The sequence below is a fragment of the Emys orbicularis genome, chromosome 5, assembly GCF_028017835.1.
Source record: "Emys orbicularis isolate rEmyOrb1 chromosome 5, rEmyOrb1.hap1, whole genome shotgun sequence".
Taxonomy (NCBI): Eukaryota; Metazoa; Chordata; order Testudines; family Emydidae; genus Emys; species Emys orbicularis.
The window spans coordinates 120,927,915-120,951,796 of record NC_088687.1 but is presented as its reverse complement, the minus strand read 5'-3'; the positions used below and the strand labels follow the sequence as shown (position 1 = coordinate 120,951,796).

Below are 23,882 nucleotides of genomic sequence, written 5' to 3'. Positions count from 1 at the left end.
GATATTCAAGGGTTTTGCTCAAGAGTTTGGTTTGGTGATTTTTTTTAAACTATCCCTGTCAGAATCACCAGGGTCTCTACCTTCTCCATTACTTTAAACTCTAATCTGTCTAAAAAACTTGCTTCATGGCTACCATCCAGCCAAGTAGTGGATAGGAGAGACCTATAGGGTAGAGCAGGGGATTGAGAAGTCCGGTGCAGAATTCTAGCACTGGGCCCCTGACTGAGACCATCCTCTGAGTAATTTAAAACAAGTTTTGTATCAAAAGCAGGTGGCATGATGCTGCAGTACTGGATGGCCACTTATGGAGGATGTGGGATAGAGTTATAAAAATTCAACCTCTAGCTCTCTAAAAAATAAATTGGAAGGGTTGGGCCTGGCTGGGAATAATTATAACTGAGGCCTAACTAATTTTTGGCAAAGAACAGGGTTTGCCTTTGAATGAGTTAATGTAGGATGGTTTTATTATAGCTGTGGCCTTAGGATAAGAAGTGCACTGCAGATTTGTTTAATAAAAAAAATGGTTAATCAAAATACCTAATTTTCTTACTTATCGCTCCTGTCCATGCACAATTAAGTAGTATGTGATTAAGTTATCCTTTTAATGGATTTCCTCTTTATCTATCACTCATTCATGTAGACTTTTCTGTAATGTAGTTGCTTCCAAATAGAAACACATACCATTCGTTAAGTTGTTGCGGTGATGAGACAAGTGTAAGCATTGGCATTAATATTCTCTTGGATTTTAGAACTGTGCAGTGAATTTGACAAAGGAGTATCTTTATGATTTTTAAAATGTATTTTTTAAGCACAGACAGTGGGGTTGGAGCAAAGAGCCCACTCCTGCAAACACTTACTATTGGTCTTAATTTTGAGTAAAAAGAATAGTCCTGTTGATGCTGCCTAGTAATGTGCGCAGGATTGGGCCCTTTGTTTTATTTCCTGCCCTGAAAAACTGGCAGATCCTCAAGACACATGTGGTTTGTGGGCCAGGCTTCCAGTTTCTTCCACAGGCCAGAGAGTAGGTGAGCAAACCCCATACTCCTTCCCCACTTTCACCTGGTAAATGTAGGAAACTCTGCAAAAAGCCTCAAGGAGTTTCCTGGTCCCTGTATGTGTTTTTCCATAGTGGCACGAGCTGGCCTTTAAGTCTTATCACCAATATGCTTTGATAACAGTTTAGTGGGAAAGGAAACTGACTGAATGTGGGACAGAAGAAAAAGAATAGAGTGAAATTAAAATGTCATCTTTTGCAGAATATTAACTTTAGCCTACCACAAAGAAGCACAGAGTATAACTTCTGTGCTTATAAGGTAAAGCCAATTGACTTCAGCGGGGCCAGGATTTCACCCAGTTTCTTGTATGTTTGTAGTACTTGTTCCAGATGGTGTTGTGTGTTCTATGTAATAGGGTTAACATTTTACAATAAGTACAAATAAGTCATTTGGTAAAGATTGCTTGGCGTGAATTATTTTCCAGTTTGTGTAGGGGCCATGTGGTTGGTCCACTCCATTTAGCATGAGTGAATGGCTACATTATACATGAGAATACTTCTTAATACTGGAATAGCACAGACTTCCTCATGTCCATTACCACTGGAATGAGCGAGCAGAGGGTACCACCGAAAATCACGGTCCAGTGGTTTGTTCCATTGGAATCTTCAGTGCCCTTTCAGACTCTTGAAATCCTTCAACCAGAGAGACTTGAGAAATATAGCACCAGATAATAGCCTACAGTGAACGAGATCAGAGAGATCTTATCTCACGAGTAGCTCTTACACTGGAGAGTACTGCTACTGGAGTCAGTGGAATTACTTGTGTGGAAAAGGGTTGCAGGATTGGGTCCACGATCTTACTGGTTTTATTTCTGCAGCTGATGAGTTTTCGCCAATAAGGTGTGCCTGTGTGAGGCTTTTACCTTTTATGTTTTGATTCTCCTCTGTATTCATTTCTCATTGCGCTGATTTAAAAATGTACTAATCACTAATGTTGCAGGTGCAGGAGATGTGTCCACGTAGAAAAACATGTTTTGTTAATTTACTGTAAGTTAGACAAAAAAGCCATTTAGACGGTTCTAGGTACAATTATATGAAAAGATAATGTATAAATAATTCAATCAGCTTTGCCAGAGGGAGGAATTCTTAAATGAATCTAATTATTCTCATTCCCATGTGATTTTGGACTTGAAATTAACCTTGCAAAATGTAATCTTTTGCAGAGTATTAGCTTTAGCCAACCATAAAGAAGCACAAAGTATAACTTGCAGTGCTCATAAGTAAAAATCTATCTAATTTAAAGGATATATAGTGCAAAGGGGTAAAATGTCTGATGTAATCAAATTGTTCAATATAGATTTGGTCAGCTGAGTATATAAATGGAGTGCCATTCAGCTTCATGTATGTGCATCCCTTTCTTTCAAAGAGACATTCAGAACTGAGGTCCTACCTGCCTTTCTTCACGTTAAAGTTCCCATGGCACTTCTGGTCAGAGTAGACATTTACCCTACTTCCCATGGCCAACAGTTCCTCTTCCTCTCCCAACCTCTTTGTGCAGTGCTTGCTGCCACCCGCCAGTCTATTCAGGTGCTTAACGTATGGGCAGTTGCAATTGCTTTGGGATCCTTTTGGGATGAAAAGTGCTCTATAAATGTAGGGTGATTATCAGTAGGGTTGTTATTTGTAATGGAATGCTGCCATTCTTATACTGAATATAAACTGCAAGTCTTGCCCAGAATCAGTACTCTTCAAATAAATCCAACAACGCCCCCGCCCTCAGCTTTGGAGTACCAGAGAAAGCAAATGATCTTTGTGCTCCATAATTGTGTATTTCTTAGATACTGTGATGGTAGATATTTTTAGAAATACCACCCACAGTGGTTAAGTGATTTAGGAGAATGAGCCTTATTGAGTTTCAATGGGATGAATTCTCCAAAGCCATTTAAGTGCTTTTGAGAAAAAAAATCTCGCCTTACATAAATACCTAAAATAGACATCTATTGCCATTGCATTGTTCATTTTCGGGTGCTTTCTGCTGCAGCAATGCCGTTACCTTCTGTATGAAAAAATCCTATATATAAAAGCCAAATCTAGAATAGGCTTTGTTTTACTAATTAAAAACAATCACCTATTTTATAGAATTATCTACGTTCGCATGTATGGGTCCATCACTGAGTTATCTGAGCACTTAGAATAGGAGGGAATAGTTTTACACTCCTACAACTTTGTTTCTAACTAGATTACACAAAACATGCATCAAAGTTCTGTGTGCAAAACATGTAAGCGGATTTGAGAAGGAAAGGCTCCTCCTTGCCAGCTCATGGACTAGGGGCCTGCATTCCTCTATGTCGGAAATATAGACCTGTACATCTGACTAGTGGTAGATCCACTGGAAATTCCACTACCTCATCTTAGACATCAGGAAAAGTTTCCTGACAATGAAATCTTATAGGTTGTAGAACAGTCCTGAGAGCCAAATTCTGCTTGTTTTACTCATCTGTTGATTTCAGCTGGAGTACTATACCTTTTCTGTTCTTTGTTATACTGTTATCCCCATTCCTTGAAAACCTTACAACTAGATTGTACAGAGTGCTAGAAGACAGAGTACAGACTAAACCTGCCTAAGAGGAGCTGGACTAGATGATTTAATAGGTCTTTTCCATTTCTAATTTATATGATCCTATGAGTGTTCAGTTATCCGAGGGCTAGGAAATGGAGAACAAAGCAACCCCGAGTGATTTTAGACGATCATAATTACACATGCAAATGCATCAAGTATATATGACCATGCAACCTGATGATTAAATACTGTATGTTGAAAAATGCAGTCAAACATTTAAACCTACAAGTACATTCTCACAGAACCAGTTGTGGCCCAAGACACAGAGTTACACTGTTGTAAAGGAGATCAGAATCAGAGACCTGGACTCTTATGGAAAACATTAATTGAAGATGAGTGTTTAGAGGACCAGTATAATGAAGAAATTAACTGATGGCATTCTAATGCACTTAAACTATGTAGACTAGTGGACAGAGCAGTGGCCTGGAGACCTGAGTTCTAGTCTTGGTTCTGCCACTGGCCTGTTGGATGACTTTTATCAAGTGTATTTGCATCTCTGTACCTCAGTTTTCCCCATTTGTAAAATGGGTATCATATCATGACCTTTTTGTAAAGTGCTTTGAGATAGAGGGATGAAAAGTGCTATATAAGAGCTAAGTAGTATTATCATCATTGAGTGTCCCCAACTCTCAATTAAGTCCCTAACCCAGTGGTTAGGGTGCAAGCCTCAGACTTTGGAGATGTGCATTCAAGTCCTTGCTCTACCACAAACTTCCTGTGTGACCTTGGGTAAGTCCCTTAGTCTCTCTATGCCTCGGTTCACTCTCTGTATAATGGGGATAATAGCACTTGCCTGCCTCACAGACATGGTGTGAGGATAAATATATTAAAGGTTTTGAGGTGGTCAGATTCTACAATAATGGGGACCATATAAGTACCATCAATAGATAGCAATTGGCAGGAAACACTTAGCACCTTACAGAATTAGGCCTTCTGAGATTTAAATTTCCAGCAAAGAGCCCAGGCAGTCTGAATTTGCACCGAAGTTCCCAAGTCTGAAGTGACATCAAGAAAATCATTGTCCCAAAGATCATGGAATTAAAGAAGTGGATTGGACTGACCTTGTACCATTAAGTCATCTTAGAGCACTAGATCAATAACTAGAATTAGCAGATATTAGGTACAAGAAAGCTTGAAGGAGCATCAGTTATGCTGCAGTCAGTGTTGCTGTGGCTCAGAAGAGCTGAATGGTGCAGACAATGTAATTGGAACTCTAGGTTTAAAAATAATCCCATATGCTACATGCTTTTAGCAGAATGGTGGAAGAAAGCTGGGTACCGATAGAAAAGGACTGCCACTGTGGCTATTAGGAGTAGTTAGAATATAAATACTGGGTCATCTCTCTGCATGAGGAAAGACAGTACAATCAGGTGAAAGGCCAGATACATTAACCTATTGATGATCCATTCCATAAAGCTATGACTCGAGAACAGGTTGAAAGATACAGATTCAGAAGAGAGGACTGTCTGATAGGACAATGAAAACACATAGTATTCCTTAAATAAGAAAGAAAGGAAGGAAGAAAGAAGGCGCGTACATATAATTCCATGTTGAAAAGTCTGATAATTAGTTTACTACTTTTTAAAAATATAAATTGACACTGTGTCGTTGAACATACTGAGGGCTGATTCTGCCTTCTGATTGTATATGGTGCTCCCCCAGTGCACAGACGCGGTAAAGAAACCACAACAGGCTGGGGGAGAATTCCCTCAGCACAGGAGTAGCATAGGACTGACATAACTGGTGTGGGGCATGCATGGTGGTATGGCTCTATCTCTGGAATCATAGCACAGAATCTTCCCCACTCTCTTCTTTTGATGAAAATATTGTGATCAAATGATTACTTAAGGAAACAACTCTCAGAAATACCAAAATGAAAACAGTACAAACTTTAGCAAGTCTACATTTGGTTTAGGATGAGAGCTCCATTTGCTGACCCCCTTATTTCTAAAAATTCCCATTACCTGAATTGAGGTTATTTTCTGAAATGTGCATCACTTTTATGGAAAACTCACCATTCCAAACCCCCTGTTTATACAAAGTACATGTCCCTGTGCCACTTGGACAAATGGGGGTCCACTTCATTTTGCTCTGAGTGCCAAATCCTCCAGCCCTCACTCATATTTGCTCTGCCAAAATCCCTGTTGAAGCCAGGGAAGATCTTGCCAGAGTTGGAGGATTCAGTCCTGTACATGGTATAGCTCAGGGGTGGGCAAACTTTTTGGCTCGAGGGCCACATCTGGGTGGGGAAATTGCATGCAGGGCCATGAATGTAGGCCTGGGGCAGGGGGTTGGGGTGTGGGAGGGAGTGTGGGGTGTAGGAGGGGGTTCAGTGTGCAGGAAGGGGCTCAGGGCAAGGGATTGGGGTGGAGAAGGGATGCGGGGTGTACATGGGGCTCAGGGCAGGGGGTTGGGATGCAGGAGGGGGCTTAGGGCAGGGGGTTGGGTGCAGGATGGGTGCGGCAGGGGGCTCAGGGCAGAGGGTTGGGGTGTGGGGTGCAGGAGGGGTTCAGGGTGTGTGCTCCGGCCCGGCGTCGCTTACCTCCGGGGTGGCAGTGGCGCGCAGCAGGGCTAAGGCAGGCTCCCTGCCTGCCCTGGCCCCAAAGTAGCCGGCACCACGTCCCTGCGGCCCCTGGGGGAGCAGAGGACTCCGTGCACTGCCCTTGCCTGCGGGTACTTCCCCCGAAGCTCCCATTGGCCACGGTTCCCCATTCCCGACCAATGGGAGCTGTGGGGGGAGGTACCCACAGGTGAGGGCAGCGCGCAGAGCCCTCTGCCCCTGCTCCCCCAGGGGCCACAGGGACGTGGTGCCGGCCACTTCTGGGAGTGGCGCGGGGCCCACGGCGCGGCAATCCCGCGGGCTGGATCCAAAGCCCTGATGGGCCGGATCTGGCCCACAGGCAATAGTTTGCCCACCCCTGGTATAGCTTGATTTGTGCATTTTATTCAGTTACAAGTTTTCTGCCAAACCCAGTTCCTTGTAGGAATCCCTGGTGGTTTCTGCTGGAGAAATAGCTAGGTTTTTTAATACATACTCTGCGGTTCAAAGGAGATAATCTATTTTCAGGAAACTGCAATGTTTCCATTATCATAAAAGGAAACATCCTGGAACTGTTTTCATTCAGCAGGAGCCCTGCTTATTTCCCACATTCTCATTATACATGTTTTGGCACAAGCATAAAGTGGACCCACTAATTTATATTCTAGCTGATCAAGTGAGGGAGTCTCATTAATGCAAATTTTGGATTGGGGGCAGGTCATCTTTATAACCTGCGATAAAAAGAAACTTTACTGAATACTTTCTCCCAGAAGGGGATGTTCCTGTTGGATGCAATGGCTGAAAGGCAGTGGAACAAATCTCCTGTCATGTTGTCCTCATTTTAATATCATCTGCACAACAGCTGTTGGCACTAATCCTGTTAGTCCCAGTCCTGTACTATGAATAATGCCGAGACTCGCTTTAGAAAACTTCCACTGACTTCACTCATATCAGCAAGAAGCCTTTTAGTAACCTGACCCTATTTGCCCACTCAAAGCTACATGGCTTTTATCACACTGCCCCTTGTGCTCTTTCCTCCTCCTTTTTGTTTTTTTTCCATTATGCTTCATAGAACTGGAAGGGACCCTGAAAGGTCATCGAGTCCAGCCCCCTGCCTTCACTAGCAGGACCAAGTACTGATTTTGCCCCAGATCCCTAAATGGTCCCCTCAAGGATTGAACTCACAACCCTGGGTTTAACAGGCCAATGCTCAAACCACTGAGCTATTCCTCACCCCAACTGAAGGTCCTATGGGTAGGGCCCATTTCTAACTGGGTAAAATGCTTTGCACAGGTCTAGCACTGTATAAGCAATGACATAAACAATAAACTGATTGTGGGACGCCTTCCCATGTTTGACTGAAGTCCTATGAAGCTGCAGAGTCAACCGCCTGGCTGAACTAGTTCTGGAGGAGAGGTGTGGGAGCTGCTGTGCTGTCAGACTCCCAGTAGGTGTAACTGTTAACGCAGGTCTGAAGGTTAAGTTACATCCAATTTGGGAGTCCAAGAGGTTATCCCCCTGGGCCTTCAGAGACCCAATCTTTCCTTCCCCCATCTTAAATGCTCCTTTTTTCTGCTACCTATGGTGTTGCTGGTAGAGGGTCCATGGGGTTTGAGTACATCCAGCTTCGTGCAGTCCTGCCAGTGGAATTCCTGTGTATTCCATCACATAGCCTACAAGGGGACTAAAAGTAATGAGCAAGTGACTTACTCCTGGAGACACTCAAGGCATCCCTGTAAGAGACTGAGCACTAACTTCACGGGCCTCAGTGTGCTCTCTCTGCTCTTGTAATAATACTCCCACTACTACTAACTCCTTCCAGCTCTGCAGATCCAGCTGTGAGAACTCACCCTCCACCATAGTCTGCAGGCATGGTAAATCTTTCATGTCCATCTTTCCCTGGAGAACTGCTAGAAAATCCATCAGCTCCCTAGTAGCCTCATCCCATATCACTGAGCCAGGCACTGGAGAAGCAGCCCTGTATGGAGCAAGATAGTGTTGAAATGAGTTAGGAGGGGCTGAGACACTTTATTTCCTTGGTGACTTTCAATTCTTTGTTTTATTATTATGTTCATGTGAATCAATGTTCTGCCTGGTTAGTCCAGGCCAATGGGGAAAGCCAGGCCTGAAGGGGAGTGCAGCTGTAGCACATGGTGTCCGGAGCGTGCATAGCTTCCAAAGCGGGTGGCAATGAAGGCACTGTGAAGATTTGCTGATTCAGTCCTCCCCCTCTCCCATCGTTGGCCTCTGCCATAAATTAAAATTCATCTCCCTTATCAGGCCCCTGGGGAGACAGCAGCCGTGTAAACACCACTTGCCTTTTCCCCAGGGTGAATCTCCCCCACTTAAGCGCAGCAACCCCAGCTTGTTCAGGGAAGTGTGAATTGCAGCCCTTTGAACTACCGAGGGTGAACCAGACTGTATGGCTTTTCCAGCTCTCTAAAGCATGTGTGCCTAGATTCTCTCCTGCATTGAGATCCACTTGGTGCAAGAGGAAGGTGGGGATATCAGAGCATCAGACCCAGTGTAAGCACTTCTCTCATTTATACCAGCTAGCTATCATTCTTAAGGGCCCATATGCCAGCTGTGAACTGTTGTGGCAGAGTTGTGCTCTACACAAGACATCCCTCCCTGCCTCCAGTACACCCTGAACACTGGTATTGGGGGGTGGCAGTTACTGTAGGAGCTGCTTCCATCAGCTTTGTGCCATAAAAGAGTCCCCTCCAGCAGAGGAATTTTTCATTTGACTGGCTACTACCAGCTTCCATCTTCTTTTGAGCAGCTCAGGTTGCACAAAGGGGGCTGGATCTAGAACAGAGTACCTGGCCCAATTGTTCTGTATTTCTCTGCTATAGAATACCAGGTAAAACCCAGCATAAGGGGGAAATGGAAAAATAAAAATGCAAAGTGTCTCATGGGAGATGCTTCTGTTCTGCTTGCCCGTCTCTTGTCATACTAGTTTAAATACAGTGCCCACACATCACCTGTCGAGCCATACTTGATAGTTGTCAGATGGATGGCAAAAATTAAAAGATGAGAAAAATGTTCTTTTCTGTGACATAATCTGTTTCTGATACATTGGGTTATGTAGCTGTCAAAGTATTGGGATGTTCCTTACATATTACAAACTTACTAGGGGTAAATCTCTTCAACAGTTTGTTTCTTTTGATTATTTTACTTTAGTATAGGGGCTATACACTTGTTTTATTTTTGCTTCAATCTGATGGAATTATGGGTTTTGTTCATACATTTAATGTATGATCCACAAAAGGCAATGAAGTCTACTCTGTCTCAATGGAGATGGAGATCGCATCTAGAAATGGCTTCTGTTCCAAGTGTTTTATGTATTTCAGCTGGGGAAATGGAATATTTAATTTCATTATTCAGCGTGGGGCTATTCATTTTGTACAATGAAGGGAAATTCATCAATACCATCTTCAGCTTCCAGAAAAATGATACTTGGTCTGACTGTTTCGCACACTCTATTTATATTTTATATCTTTCTCATCACTCAGCAATTATTCATCTTCTCCACTAACAGGTGAAATTCTTGCATCGAGTTACCGTAATTCCTCTGATCTCCTGAAAGCAATTCAATCACTGAAAGCAATGGCGTTTACTAACAGATTTCTTCAGACAGATTTACCAAATGCAAATAACCAAATAAAGGATATTTCTGCCCGTTAGAATTTTAAGAACATTTAGGGATACTTCATAATAGGTGGTAAATCAGTGTTACCACATCTTGGTATTCATTGTACTAACATTAATGATGATGGATTCCTGGAGATGGATGCAAATGTGATACTGTAAGTAATTTCTTAGGAATGCCATTGAAATGCAACATTAATTCATGTCCTCTTGTTATGAAATGTCACCAGCTACTCCCATTCTTCACTGCCGTTTTTCTTTTTAAAACCAATTCAGTGTAATATATGATATGGTCAGTGTGAAGCCAGGCAAACTTATGATAATTTTATCTACACTTGCATATTGTTACTTTTAAATTTTAATTTCATTTTAATGCTTCTGAAATCTACAGGCTCAGGAAAGATCAAAGAATAGTTGTAATTTCTGTGATGGGCCTGACCCTGCTCCCACTGAAATCAATTAAAGTTTTTCTGTCTACTTCAACAAGCACAGGGACTGGCTTAGTAAGGCAACATATGACTTTTCTGGCCATTAATAAAACAACATTTTCCTATTATCTCATTCTCCAGGAATGTTCAAATTATCTCTTATGCCAATTGATTCAAATTTTATGTTTTGGGAAGCATGACAGCTGGGAAGGAGGGTCTTATGTTTAAGGCACTGATCTGGGATTCAATAGATCTGTGTTCACTTCACAGCTCTATCGTGGATTTCGGTGTGACCTTGGGCAAGCAACTTATTCTCTCTGCCCCAGTTCCTTATCCGAAGGATAGAATAGTAATACTTTCCTCTTCCGCAGGGGTATTGTGAAAATAAATTAATTAGTCTTTGGAAGGTTTGCAGACACTACAACGATGAGGTTCATGTGAGAATATAGTCTTACTCAGATACTCTGCCGTACTATTACTCTTTCTTTTCACTGTATGCCTATAATGGTGTTCACTCACCACAAGAGCACCTCCTCCTCGTGGGCAGGCATGGCATAGCAGTTCTTCCTGCATGGCACATGCATGGCTAGTGGTCATTCTGTCGCTACAGAAATTCACAGTGCTCCCTACTCACAACTCAGCCCTCTGGCTAGGTCACTATATACCCCCCCTTTCCCTTCTGGGGTATCAAAGTCTTGCTGGACTAGCTGTTCAGATTGCACCTCAAACAGTCCAGCACCACTTCCCAGTGGCTGGTAGTGGAACCCAGGCCCTTCCTCTACACTGGATTCCAGTCTAGCGACCCCATAACCATCAGCCAAGGTCTACACAGTCCCCCTCCTTGCTGCTGTTTCTCTGAGCTTCTTCCTACCCTGCCTTTTCAGGCTTTCTTTCTCCACAACTCCTCTGGGGTTGACCCTTCTTCCAGAGGCAGGATCCCAGAGAGTGACTACAGACTTTCTCCCTGCAGACTCCTGGTACTACAAACTTCTCCTCTTTATAATCCGTTACCAGCTGGGCATCATCAGCAATTAGTATTTATCAGTCCCTGGGCCTCCCATCAGGTGCATCTGTGAAGGTGAATGGGGCCCTTCTGGGCCACCTTCACCCCTTCAGAGGTGGTGTGGGAATGAACGCTCCATCACAATGCCTCCTCAACTACTGCTTTCTTAAAATCCTCTTCTTCTAGGAAATATTCCTTCCTCCTTTTCTTCACCAGAAATCTCTCTTCTCACTTCCCCTTTCCTGAGCTGTTGTTCCATATCTTGTCTTGTTTTTTATTTTTCATGTCTTTCCCAGAGCATAAGATCTCCAAAGCATGGGATCTATATGAATGGCTGTGACTGAGGAGTACCATATAAGTTATGCATCATATCAATTTTTAATAATAGTGATTGATTGGCTGATGTGTACATGGGATACTTAATTGGTGTGTTATATAGTTCAGATATGACCAGATAAGAGCTCAGAGCTACAGTCCCTTTTTCACAGAAATTTACATTGATTTCAGTAATAAGCATTATCTTCAGTGGGAATTTTCCACAGTGGACTGCACTGCTGGAACTTAAATTTGTAGTGAAGCTCATAGTATATTCTATGTTTATGATTTTTTCTTACCAAAAATGGGACATTTGGGCAAATTTTCAGAGGTCTTTTACTCAGCACCTGAAATTGTCTACATATTTTCACATCTATAATTTGGCACACACAGAACTCTGATTTATGCTTTGTAAATGCATTTGCCCATGCAGATAGATTAGTTAGGCATCTACACAATTTGTATTCACAGCTGCAGGACCCAAACCTGCTCCTATTATAGGCAATGACAAAATTCCCATTGATTTCAATGGGAGCAAGATTGGACTCATTTGGAAAATTCTATTTGGAAAAGGTGAGACATGAAAAATTGGAGGCACCAGTTTTTTTATACCATTTTTTGAAATTTAGCCCTCAGTGCGATTTTCAAAAGCAGCACACAAGCGTGCACTCTTGTGCATGCACAAACCTTGATTTTTGCATTGAGACTGGTACATATTCACACTCATCAGTTTGCATACGTGCATCTGAGTTTGTATACAATTTGCATGTGAAAAAATGCACATACCTTTTTAAAAATCCTCTCTTAGTTGCATAATGATGTAAGGCAATGATTCCCATAATTTTAGGGCAATCATACAAATTGTCCAGACTACAGGCTTGATTCTGATCTTACATACCAGTGTAAATCAAGATTAACTCATCAAATACAGTGGAGTTACACTGATGTCACTGCTGTAAATGAGACCAGAATCTAGCTGAAAGTCTTTTAGCTATACTAGTTAGTGACCTTCTTGATATCCTTTACCAGTAAAAAGACTTTCTTGACACTTGCACTGATGGAGATAAGGGGTGGGTGGGAAACCTGTTAGGTCTGCCAGTCTATCTAGCTTCTGTGATCTATTAATGTATGTCAATGTCAATTATAACCAATTATTCCCCCTCCTTACATAGCATTTGCATCTTTTAGGTCTGAAATATCCTGGTGGCTCACATTCATCTACCATTTTGTGATAGCCCATGACACTTCTGAATGTCTGTTTATGGTTCTAATTCCATTTGCTGTTTCAGCAAAGAGCCTCTATCATCCTACAACTTTCCATCTGCTTGGCCCGAGATTCTAAGAACATGCACTACAAACAATATAAAATCAACTTCTTTTAGTACCACCGTCCAACCTCTAGGTCAGGGGTTCTCGCAAGAAAAGCCTCTGGAGGCCGCATTTGAGAAACACTGCTCTAGGTTATCTAACCACCCAGTGTTGTATATAGCATAGAATTAGGTTGAGAGGAAAGGAGTGTATTGGAAGGAGGAATTCCAAGCACAGGGAGGGGCATGGGTAAAGGTATGAAGCTGGGAATGGGAGAAGCAGACCCAAGGGAGGTTCTAGGAGAGAGGATTAGAGGAGAGGAGGGAATGAGAGGGAAAGAAAGAGGAAATAAGAGCAGTGGAGCAGGCTGGGGCAAACTGTGAAGCACTGAAGCAGAGGACAAGGGCCTTGACATTGATACATCAAAGGACAAGAAGCCAGCGAAGGAGGGGATGATGAGGTCGAAAGAGTGGGAGAGGAAAGTTGTCTTAGCAGCAATATTTTAAGTAGACTGGATGGGGGGAAAGTGAGATGTACAGTGGCTGCTATCTATACATCAGTGTTATCTGAGCTACAGCAGTAATTGCCATTGCAGTTATGGGGAAATACTGATGATTGTGTTTTGCCAAGCAGTGCAGGGTATTTAGCTACTGATTCTCCTTTAGTTTAAATGAAAGATAGGTGATCAGATCCCCTGAACGGATCTGAAAACCTCAACTGCCATATCTTCATCACCAACACTTTACTGCAAATGTAGGCATATTAATGACACCCACAGTAAGGTATGTTAGATAATGGTCCTAGATTAATTTTGTTATGAAAATTTAATTGTCTCTGTGGTGCAACCATCAAATAAGAAAAGCTACTGCCAAACAGAATAATGCTGAATGTCTCTTCTCAAACAAATGAGAATGCTTTATTCAAAACTAATTTATTTGTCTGTAAACATGTGGAAAATGTCTATACAAGCCTTCAAAGAGGTGGCAAGATTCATAACTTACTTGTAACCAATTTAATTTTCCTTAATAAAACCTCCATTCAGATATTGTAGATATAAAGCCAGCCAACATGGAGGACTTGACGGAAGTGATTACTGCATCCGAGTTTCATCCCCACCATTGCAATCTCTTTGTCTACAGCAGCAGCAAAGGATCCTTGAGACTCTGTGACATGAGGGCATCAGCCCTCTGTGACAAACATTCCAAACGTAAGTTCCTAAGTGCTGCAAACACTTGTTAATGTTCATCATTTGTAGATAGTGCATCTCTGTGTATGTACTGGAGTGCAACATGTTACGAAATGTGCTAGCTTGTCAGTTGCAGACATGTTAAGAAAACAAAACAGTGACAAAAACTGAGCAAACCATTGAATCTATACAAGAGTTATTTAGGGACTTGATTGGAAGCACTTCTCTAACTCCTCCTCCTTGCAGTTCATACTACAAACACAGCTGAGTGAAAAGCCCACAACCCTCTATCAATAGACAGATGGTTCTGAACAATTTAGATAGTCTCTTTGTGAAGAGTCTATGAAAGTACTGTTTAGTATGGATGTGCATCTGCTATTTTAAAGTGAAAATTTGAGTTTTGGGGGAAGCATATTTTGTCCATCCAAACTATAAAAAAAAAAATCAAGGGAAGAATTTTCAGGGTGCATGAATGTTAAGGTATCACTTGAAGTTTTGGGCCCAATTTTTTCAGATAAGTGTAATTTCTAAGCATTGTTTTTGCTCAACTAAACAAATGAAGTAACTAATAATATATAAGGCATATAATATAGGAAAGGAGGTTATTTCAAAATTGAACAATAAAAGGAATAAAACGTTGTGGTACTATAAAAAGTATTCTGTAGTTGGCCTAATGTGGATGTATATAGCTTGTGAGATTCATATCAAGAAGCTGTAGCTATTTCACCTGATGACCAAATGAGGAATGTGGAATCTGCAAATGGAAAAAGGGAGTTATCTTAAATTCATGATAGCACCAGAATATAAATTACTATGAAGCTGTCTTCTTTCATGAAGAGTCTATGAAGTGAGGTATGGAATACATTACAGTACGAAATAATCTGGCTATCAGCTCCTTAGAGTCCAAATAGGAGAGCATAGACATATGGAGTCCTTTGAAACCCAGCTGGAGAATGGATTAAGTGTGATAGGTGTAAAGATATCAAGGTGATATGATGGAGAGGGCATTTGCCATGGAGAAGCTTTTTAAATGGACCGAGGTTAATACATAATGAAAGAGAAAACTAAACCAATAAATGGCACTCACATTACCTGGTTCTGACATGTTTTCTTGCATGGGGCGAGGGTAAAATATTGAACCTAAAGATAAATGGCTCTGACTGCCAGTGGGAAAACCTGTGGAGAAGCTTAGCAGCTCTAGTGCCCAAGTGGTGGTAAAAGGGAGACATAATGGGACATTCAGGGAGCAGCACTTACTATACTTGTACAAAAAGTGTACTGTGTGCTTTCTCCCACTGCTTCCCACCTGATACTAGTTGATACACTGGGAGGATGGGGCCTGGCTACATCTCTAATCTGCCCTATGCAGTTCTGTCAGTTCTAGTGCTTTTGCAGGTGTTTTGTTCAGAGAGCGTACGCAGACAAACCATGATGACCCCCCCCCCAGCAGGGGTGAACTGGGGAAAAGGAGTTCCCTGCATCACTTTCCCCATTGGACCTGTCTGGGGTCAGCATTGATATTGGCCATAACGTGTACATAAAGAAGCAGGCGAACAGTGGACTATGAGTACCATACATAGGGAGTTAAGAATGAAACAGGTGCAAAAAAATTTTTAATGGTACAAGACTTGCCACACCTCAAATATTTATCTAACTAGGACTCTGAATTTTGCTGGAGCTACTAAAAAGTAGAAGTTAAAGAAGATTTTTAATTTTTGTTTATAATTAAGTCAGCATGAACGGGTGTGTAACAGCATGGCATCCACCTCTTGTGAGCGCTCCCTTCTGGTCAGGTGTGTCTGCACTTCTCTGAGTTTATGGTGACCCCCTTCTGGCAGTTTCTCTAGCAGTTTCTAGTGACTCAGCCCTCTGGCCAAGTCACTCACAGTCTGTACAGAACACAAGTCAAACAGATCCCTTCTTGGGTATTAGTCCAACGTCTTTAAGCACTCCTGGCCCTGGTAGGGGACCATGCCCCAAGGGCTTCCTCCCTAGAGATTCTTTGCCCACTCTAGTCTGTTCTGGCCCCAGCTCTCCGGCTGGGCCTCTTAACAGTTCAGATCACCTTCTGGGGGTTTATCACTGTCTAATTGTAAGCCACTTCCCCAGTGGCCTATGGGGACCCAGGCCGGCACACTACTCCAGGTTCTAGCACAGGGATCACCATGTCTCTAACAAAACTGCTTTCAGTTTCCTGGGCCACTTCCCTGCAGCCCCAGCCTTCACCAGTGCTTCAGGGCTCTTCTGTGTTCAGCCAGGAGCTCTTTCTCTCTCTCCCAGTCCCTGCCAGCACTGAGCTGTCCATGGTGCTACAGTTCCCTTTAGTCAGCCAGGAGCACCATCTGAACTCCTCTGACACAAGCAAGGAACTGATGCTGGTCTGCACTGTAGCTCCTTTTATATTAGCCTGCAACCCTCTAATTGGCTAGCCCCTTGCAGCCTCCTGATTGGCTGCCGATTTCTCTAGGCTGCTTGAAGGACTTAGCTCCACTGCTCCTTTCCTGGGAAGGGTGTGCAGGACCCTGAGGCCTCCTGCAGGGGGCTTCTGGGCCCTAGTCATAGGGTGCATAAAAATGAAATCCAGTCTGCATTTCATACAGTGCATGAACTGAAATAATTACTACTGTAACAAAGGGAACATGTGCTATGTGGGATCACACCAGCCTGTGAATTTTTTTCCTTCCTGCTTTTCACAAAATACTTGAATACATATAGAACTATTATATTTATCTAGACCCAAGTTCCCATTTGATTCTCTTCCTGTTTCAGTAGCAATTGCCATGTGTATGTGATTAAAACTATAGATGAAATCATTTTCGTCCTTTTGTCCAAATATAAAAAATTTCACTCACATCAGTGTTCAGATAGGCCCAGTACTGATGTAGGGCCTGATCACTGTCCCATGGAAGTCAATTTCAGAATCCCCATTGGCTTGACTAGGAAGAAAACTGGGCCCATTATTGTATTATTCCATTCCTTCATATTAGTGGAGATGCCTAGTATCTTCATGGTTTTCTGGCTATTGAGATACATAGAGCACAAAATTCAATGTAAATGAGAGCGCTGCAGCGGAAATCTGTATTGTGACTGGGCCAGGGGAAAAGTGGCCCAAAACATCATGTGGAGGAGGAGCAGAATGGGGAGCTCCTCCTTCTAATAATCTAACAGCTGCTGAGTTGCTCTGTGCTTGTTACTGCAGGTTGGCACCGGCACATTTTCTTGAGCTCACAACCTGTTTTCTCACAGTCTGCTGAGATCTGAGCTAGTGTCATGTGGCCAGTTCCAACGAGTAGCTGAGAACCTGATGAACACCTGTTAACTATCATGGAGCCAAATCCTGGGATTGAGCCTTTCTCAGGCACTCTAAGCTTCATAGAATCAGGCCTTCAATGTCTACTTGACATTGTTGAAGTCAATGGGAGGTTTACAGAGTAACTGGAAATCTTTCTTGTGTAAAGGGAACACAAAAAGCATATGTACCACTCAGCTCCCACTGAAGTCTTTTGAGGCAGACAGGTCTTATTAATAGGAAATAAGCATTTGAGGGCGTAAATGCACTGTAAGTGGTGCATAGGTCTCTGCACGGGGTGAATTTCTTTAGGAGTAGACACTGAGTAAAACTGTCATGATTGAGCCCATCAGATGCAAGGAAAAAAGCATGTTCTTAGCATTGGTTAGGATTGTTTATTGCTTATTCCTAGAAAATAACCTTCCACAATAATTTTTGGTGGTATTTTGCCTTTGTTGGCTGTATATCTTTGTACTTTGAGGGGAAATCAGATGTCATGAGGAAAGAAGAGAGCGTGACAGAATTTGGGTCTTAGTTTTGAGTTTTTCTGTCCTGCTTACATTGTTTTCTTCCATAATACTTTCATTTCTTCCTATTAATAGGGCCTGTCTGCCCCTGTAACACAGTGCCAAATGCCAATCATAACTTATTAAAACAATAATACAGGAACCCTGAATGAAAAGAAGGCATTTTATGCCAGAAGGGAAAGCAAGGTCTAATGGTCATTGATTAAACCCTATTTTCCAGATCTGTGAGTTAGAAAATAGCCCTTTAATGTAGCATTGCTGCACTAAACTCGAGTCAAGCTCATTAAGAAACTGAGTGTGGAGCATGTACAACAGAAAAATTGATAAGGTTAATGATAGAACTTTCAAAGCATTACAAGGAAGAGTACTGAGGACTGCCGATTGGATTGGTTTGATTATAGCTCACCCTGACATGCAACACTAGTTCCATAAACTCTGCAGCAGTCTAAAGCATTCATCTTAAAATAAATCAGCCAGGCTTTCAGATGTTAGCAGGACAGTCTCTTTGATATCTGCACCAGGAATTTTATACCACTATACACCCGTTTTACAAATGATTTCTGTGTATTCCCAATACCCTCCCCAGGCCAACTCAGCTTGCCCTTATGCAACCTTTCCCCATAAGTTACTCCACCCCCATATTTAGAACAGTTTCTCTGACCTGGGGCATGATGCAACCTCACTCTGCTACTTCAAATCTCCCCTCAAAATTCACTTCTTCTAGTCAGTTTTCAGTCACTGACCTTCTCCAGAGCCCCTTTTCCAGACACTGTCCCCATAATAAAATATATTACAGTATTATCAGAAATAAACAAAATCCAATGAGTAGCTTTTATAAGATCATATGAGTAATAAGCCTATCTCATGAACTGTTACTGTTTTACACTCCTTTCCCTTATGCTTCCCCCCCCACACACACACCTTTTAATTTTAATCCTTTCCTGTGTTGTCTAATGTAGATTTCAAGCTTTTTGAGGCAGGAACCTTCATTTGTAGGTATCTATGCACCATGCACATATATAGTACTGTATAAATATATACTTAGTATGGGTTACACTAAGTACATAAACGCAGTATGGTAAAAAATCTTGAAGGCTGCTACATTGCTAGACAGAGAGTTCAAAGTCCTTTGTATATTCATAGAATAGAAACCAGCATGGGCAGTAGCAGCACTGGAAAATTTCCCCCAACAATGTGTCACAACCCTGACCTGAAGGGTGCAAATCTTGAGACAAGAGGGTTTCATGCCCATTCATATAGTGTTGCCCCTGCCAGGACTACTAATAGGCTGCCAATTAGCTCAGTTAGTTGTGATGTGAACAACTGTGTCCTAGGCACTGGTCCGAGACCACCAGATCTATTTACATAGCTCACTGAAAGATCATCAAATACTAACATTCTGGGGCAGCTCTGTTTTTTGCCGCCCCAAGCACTGCAGTCAGGCAGTCACGCGAATTCGGCGGCGTTTCTGCGGGTGATCGGCCGCTCCCGAATTGCCACCGAAGCCACGGGACCAGCGGACCTCCCGCAGGCATGCCACCCTCAGGGCGACCGGCACGCCGTCCCCCGCGGCTTGCCGTCCCAGGCACGCACTTGCTGCGCTGGTGCCTGGAGCCGCCCCTGCTAACATTTGATAAACAACTTTGAAATGTTCATTAAAGTGTGTCCGTATTGGAGCCATGTCAATGTTCACCTACTTTTGCTAATGGATCACATGCATCTGGCTCTGATTATCCTTCTCTTTATACATGACCTACTTCTGTAGGCCTACATTTTCAGTCTAAAGCTTTAGTTTAGAAGCAAGTGCAATATCAATACTCAAGCTATTTTAATTAAGAGTCTGAGTTCAATACATATTTCTAAATTTATAGCTGTTTTACTTTGGGTTGGGCAGGACCACTGCTCCTTTAATAGGTGTTTGAAGGTTAGAATGAAGAATTGGGCAGACAGCTAGAGGCAAAAGATAGGGAAAAAATATGCCACTGTGAATAAATAATGAGAGTCACTGGAGACTTGGCACAGTTTATGCACTTTTGAAAATTCAGCCCTATAGGATGTAATCAGTTTAAACTACATATTTTGTTTAAAGTTGAATTTTCCTTTACCTCTGGATATTCCTATAGACTATAAAATATATACTTCTTCCATGGTGTGTTTTAAATCAGCTAACTCAGCTGATTTAAGATTCTTCTAGAGATCCATTGCCAACATGCAAAGTGTGCCATATGAGGGAGGAACTGTGTTGAAGTGATTGAAGCAAGGAAGATGGAATCTGTTTAGTTATAAGCGATACCAGAGTGTCCTATGGAGCTTTCAGAAGTTACAAACTCCCCTAGCACATAACTCTCATGGCTTATAAATTTCCATCAGAGTTCAGGCTTTCAACTCTAAAAGATTTCACATGATTGAGAACCAAGGGCTTCAAGCAGGAACCACTTAAAAACACCCATTTGGTCTCCATGCATGGCCTGGTGTATCAAGAACAGAGGAAGATCTTAACATGAGAAGGCAAACCTGAAATCACCCACCACAGGAGGCCTGGGAAATGTTCTACTTGGAAATGTATGCAATTTTTGATGAAAAATGATGAAAACATTGCTTATTTTAATCATATTTTAAAACTAAGTACGTGTTGCTGCAGGTGTTTGCATGTTATCAGTATACAAGTGGTCCAGATTTTTCACAACTTGAATATGAAGAATGAGCGGGCATATTGCTTGCCTAATTTATATACACAATTACATGAATTTTGCATGCAGGTCATCACTTGGACATCTGAGAGACCATTTGCACACATTCACCAGCAACTGCCCATGCAGTTCTGAAAATCTAGACCATAATCAACAGTACAAAGTTCAGTAAGATTGATGCACTTTCAGTAAGTTTCATGCACTTTCCTCCTTACAATGGTCAGCACTTCTCCTGAACTTCAGCCAGTTACTCCCAGTCTGGCAATTAGAGGAATCACATGCCTTCTCTTTTGTTGACCGAATCTAGAGATACTAAACTCAAGAAAGCTAAAGCAGCCACCAAACCATAGAACGAGACAAAGAAACCAGAAAATAAAAGGAACACATTGATTTTTAAAATCAAAATAACATCCTTTGAAAGGACACTGGGATTACATAGTAGTGACAGTTTTTTGACCTCTAACTGAATATGGATTATCCTTCATTTGAAACAAAGAACAACCAGACACACACACCTACAAACCCTGACAGAATGTCCCTGCTGGATTTGCTAATTAATATTGACCTTTCCAAATGAATGTTGCTTGTTGTAGGACTGGAAAAGAGAGAACTTGTGTTCCTTTTGTGTGAGCTTTACATTTAAGAAATTATCTTCTGATTACTGCTTCTGTCCTCATGCAAGTCTGTCATCTGAGACTGGTGCAGGCGGGGGGGGGAGGGGGAGGGAATATTCACATTATGTGTGTTCAGAGGCAGCTGTAAAAGTAGGTCTGCTCCAAGTGAGAACTGTGAGGTCATGTGACGTACAAAAAACAGTTCAACTTAATCTGAGCTCTCATAACACTTCACTCACATGTGTTAATAAAGGTTTGCTTTCCATATTGAAGGTCTGGACTTGGGCTTTAAGAGTGTGTTGATAATGTATGTATCCATTGTTCCATCATGTGCCCCATTTTATGTAACTTAGATAGAAAAATGTGCCCACATTTTGGTAATTTTACTTCTCATAAATTTCCTAATTACAGTTGTCACTAAAGATCTATCACTCCAATTTTACACATAGTGAACCCAATCCTGTAAAGGGTCCTTCTTTGTGCAGAAATCTCCCTGGATTCAGTAGGAGATACCCTGTGGAGCATCTGCAGGATTGGGCCCCATCAATGTGAGATTGTCTTTGGTGTAGAGCACTTCTGTGATAATAATTTAAAATAGATAATGAAAATTAGGAACTGCTCCTGCAGAAAGACAGTTATTAGTTATGCATCTTTCCCCTTGATTATGCAAATATATTAAAATTAAATAAAAGTAAAAAGAAAATTGTCTGATTTATGTACTTGTAGCTATCAAATAGTAAAAAAAAATATAGTACTGAAGCAGGCATAAATGATTTATGATTAAAAAGGTGTTTCATTAACCTCCCAAAACACATACACCCAGTTAGAATAAATAATTACTGTAAGATTTCTTTAATTATTCAATTAAAACTGCTGTCTTGTTTTTTATTGCAATTTAATATATTTAAATAAACATCTTCCATTGTCTTTCCAAATTTCCATTTTTCGTTCAAGATGCCATTTCAATGAGGGGGGAGGCATTATTTCTCCCAGTCTTAGGCCCCAATCTCTGTGATTTATACATGTGCTTAACTGTACGTACCAAGTAGTCACATGTCCAATTAACTTCAGTGGGACCTACTCAAAGTTAAACATGTTTATAAATCTTCGCAAGATTGCGGTTTAATGATGCTCTGCCTGTAAGATTACCCCATCCCTTCCCCCATTTCCTTGCATGTGATTCTTTAGCACCACTCTTTATTAACAAACTCCCTAGTGAAGCAACATTTAATATAAGCATCTCTACAGCGAAGCTCTCCCCCATTGATCTTTACGTATTGATCTAGTTCAGCCCTCTTGCACTGTCCCTTGCATCTTGTGACAAGTTGCATCAACTCACTGTAGAATACCAGATAGTAAAACAGATTCCTAGATATTGATTTGATGGTTTACATTTAAAATTCATACTGTCTAGCTGTATTGATGAGAAGTCTTGCTTTTAATCCTGGGTCACTGGCCAGAGGTGTGCTAGTTGGCGGTTGGTATTTTCAATCTAAAGGGGAGGCGGGATTATTTTTTGAGAAATTTTACCTTTTATCATATAAGGACAGATAATGACATGAAAGTGAAATGGATATGCAGCCCTCAAAACTAATTTTTGATGTTTATGCATTTCACTAAAGTATTTGATTTAAAACAGGTTGGGAATCTGAGAAGATTAGGGTTAATATAGCATAAAACACATGGGTTAAATAGTTGTCATTAATTAATTACCCAGGCTATATTTCATATGAAATCATTGAATTTCATGTTTCTTAGCTAAAGTAGACTCAAGAATACTTATAAATGTATATATTTTATTAATAAATATTGACTTGAAAGATGAACAGGAAATTACAAAAAAAGCAAAACAAAGCTGAATGTATGAGAGGATTTACAAAGTAAGAATAAGAAGTTAAAATGTAAAGAACTAAAGAATAAAAGTACATAAATATTAGTAATCAAAATCTTATCACAAATTGTTAAAGCAATGCCAAGCGCCAGAGACTTTCTCCATTGGTATTGATTTTATGTGGAAGGCACTCAGACATTACGGTGATGGGCAGCAGTATAACATCCTAAAATAATTCTCTGTAATTCTGGGGAGAGGATTTTGGTACCAGTATGGAAACTATGGCTAGTTAGTGCAGGACCTTGCATATTTGCTAGTCAAGCTTTGTTTCAATAAGAATTTATTGAACTGTCAGTGACAGCTCAACCAAAAATTATTCCAAAGTTAGAAATTTGAACCATGACTTACTTAATACAATAGAGGGAGACAAGGTCGGAAAGGTAATGTCTTTTATTGGGCCAACTTCTGTTGGTGGAAGGGACAAGCTTTCGAGCTATACAGAGCTCTTTTTTTCTTTTTCAGATCTGGGGAAGGAAGCGTCTGCTTCCAACTCCAGACCTGAAGAAGAAAGAAAGCTTGTACCTTCTACCAACAGAAGTTGGCCCAATAAAAGATATTTCTTCACCCACCTTGTCTGTCTCATATCCTGGGATCAACTCAGCTACAACAACACTGCTAACAATTAATACAGTTTCATTTCAGTTCTAAATTACCACACCTAGGTAAGGATAATTAATAACTGAGCTTTCGCCTCTCTCGCGCGCGCACACACATGCACACCCAAATACCACATGTTAATCCCAAGTATGCACTTAATGATTCAAAAATACCTTTAGTTTCTTCTAAAATTAAAAAGAAGGTACAATTACAGGTGATCTGTAACTGTA

General features: G+C 41.4%; 1 protein-coding gene across 2 annotated transcripts in view; it reads left to right on the top strand.

The window, feature by feature from the left end:
• Positions 1-23,882, top strand: part of PPP2R2C (protein phosphatase 2 regulatory subunit Bgamma) — a 280,242-nt gene that overhangs the window by 225,444 nt on the left and 30,916 nt on the right. For both annotated transcript variants that reach the window (XM_065404868.1, XM_065404870.1), the window contains one exon: positions 13,901-14,065. In XM_065404868.1, coding sequence (XP_065260940.1) covers positions 13,901-14,065 — 165 coding nt within the window. The remainder of the gene's footprint in view (positions 1-13,900; positions 14,066-23,882) is intronic.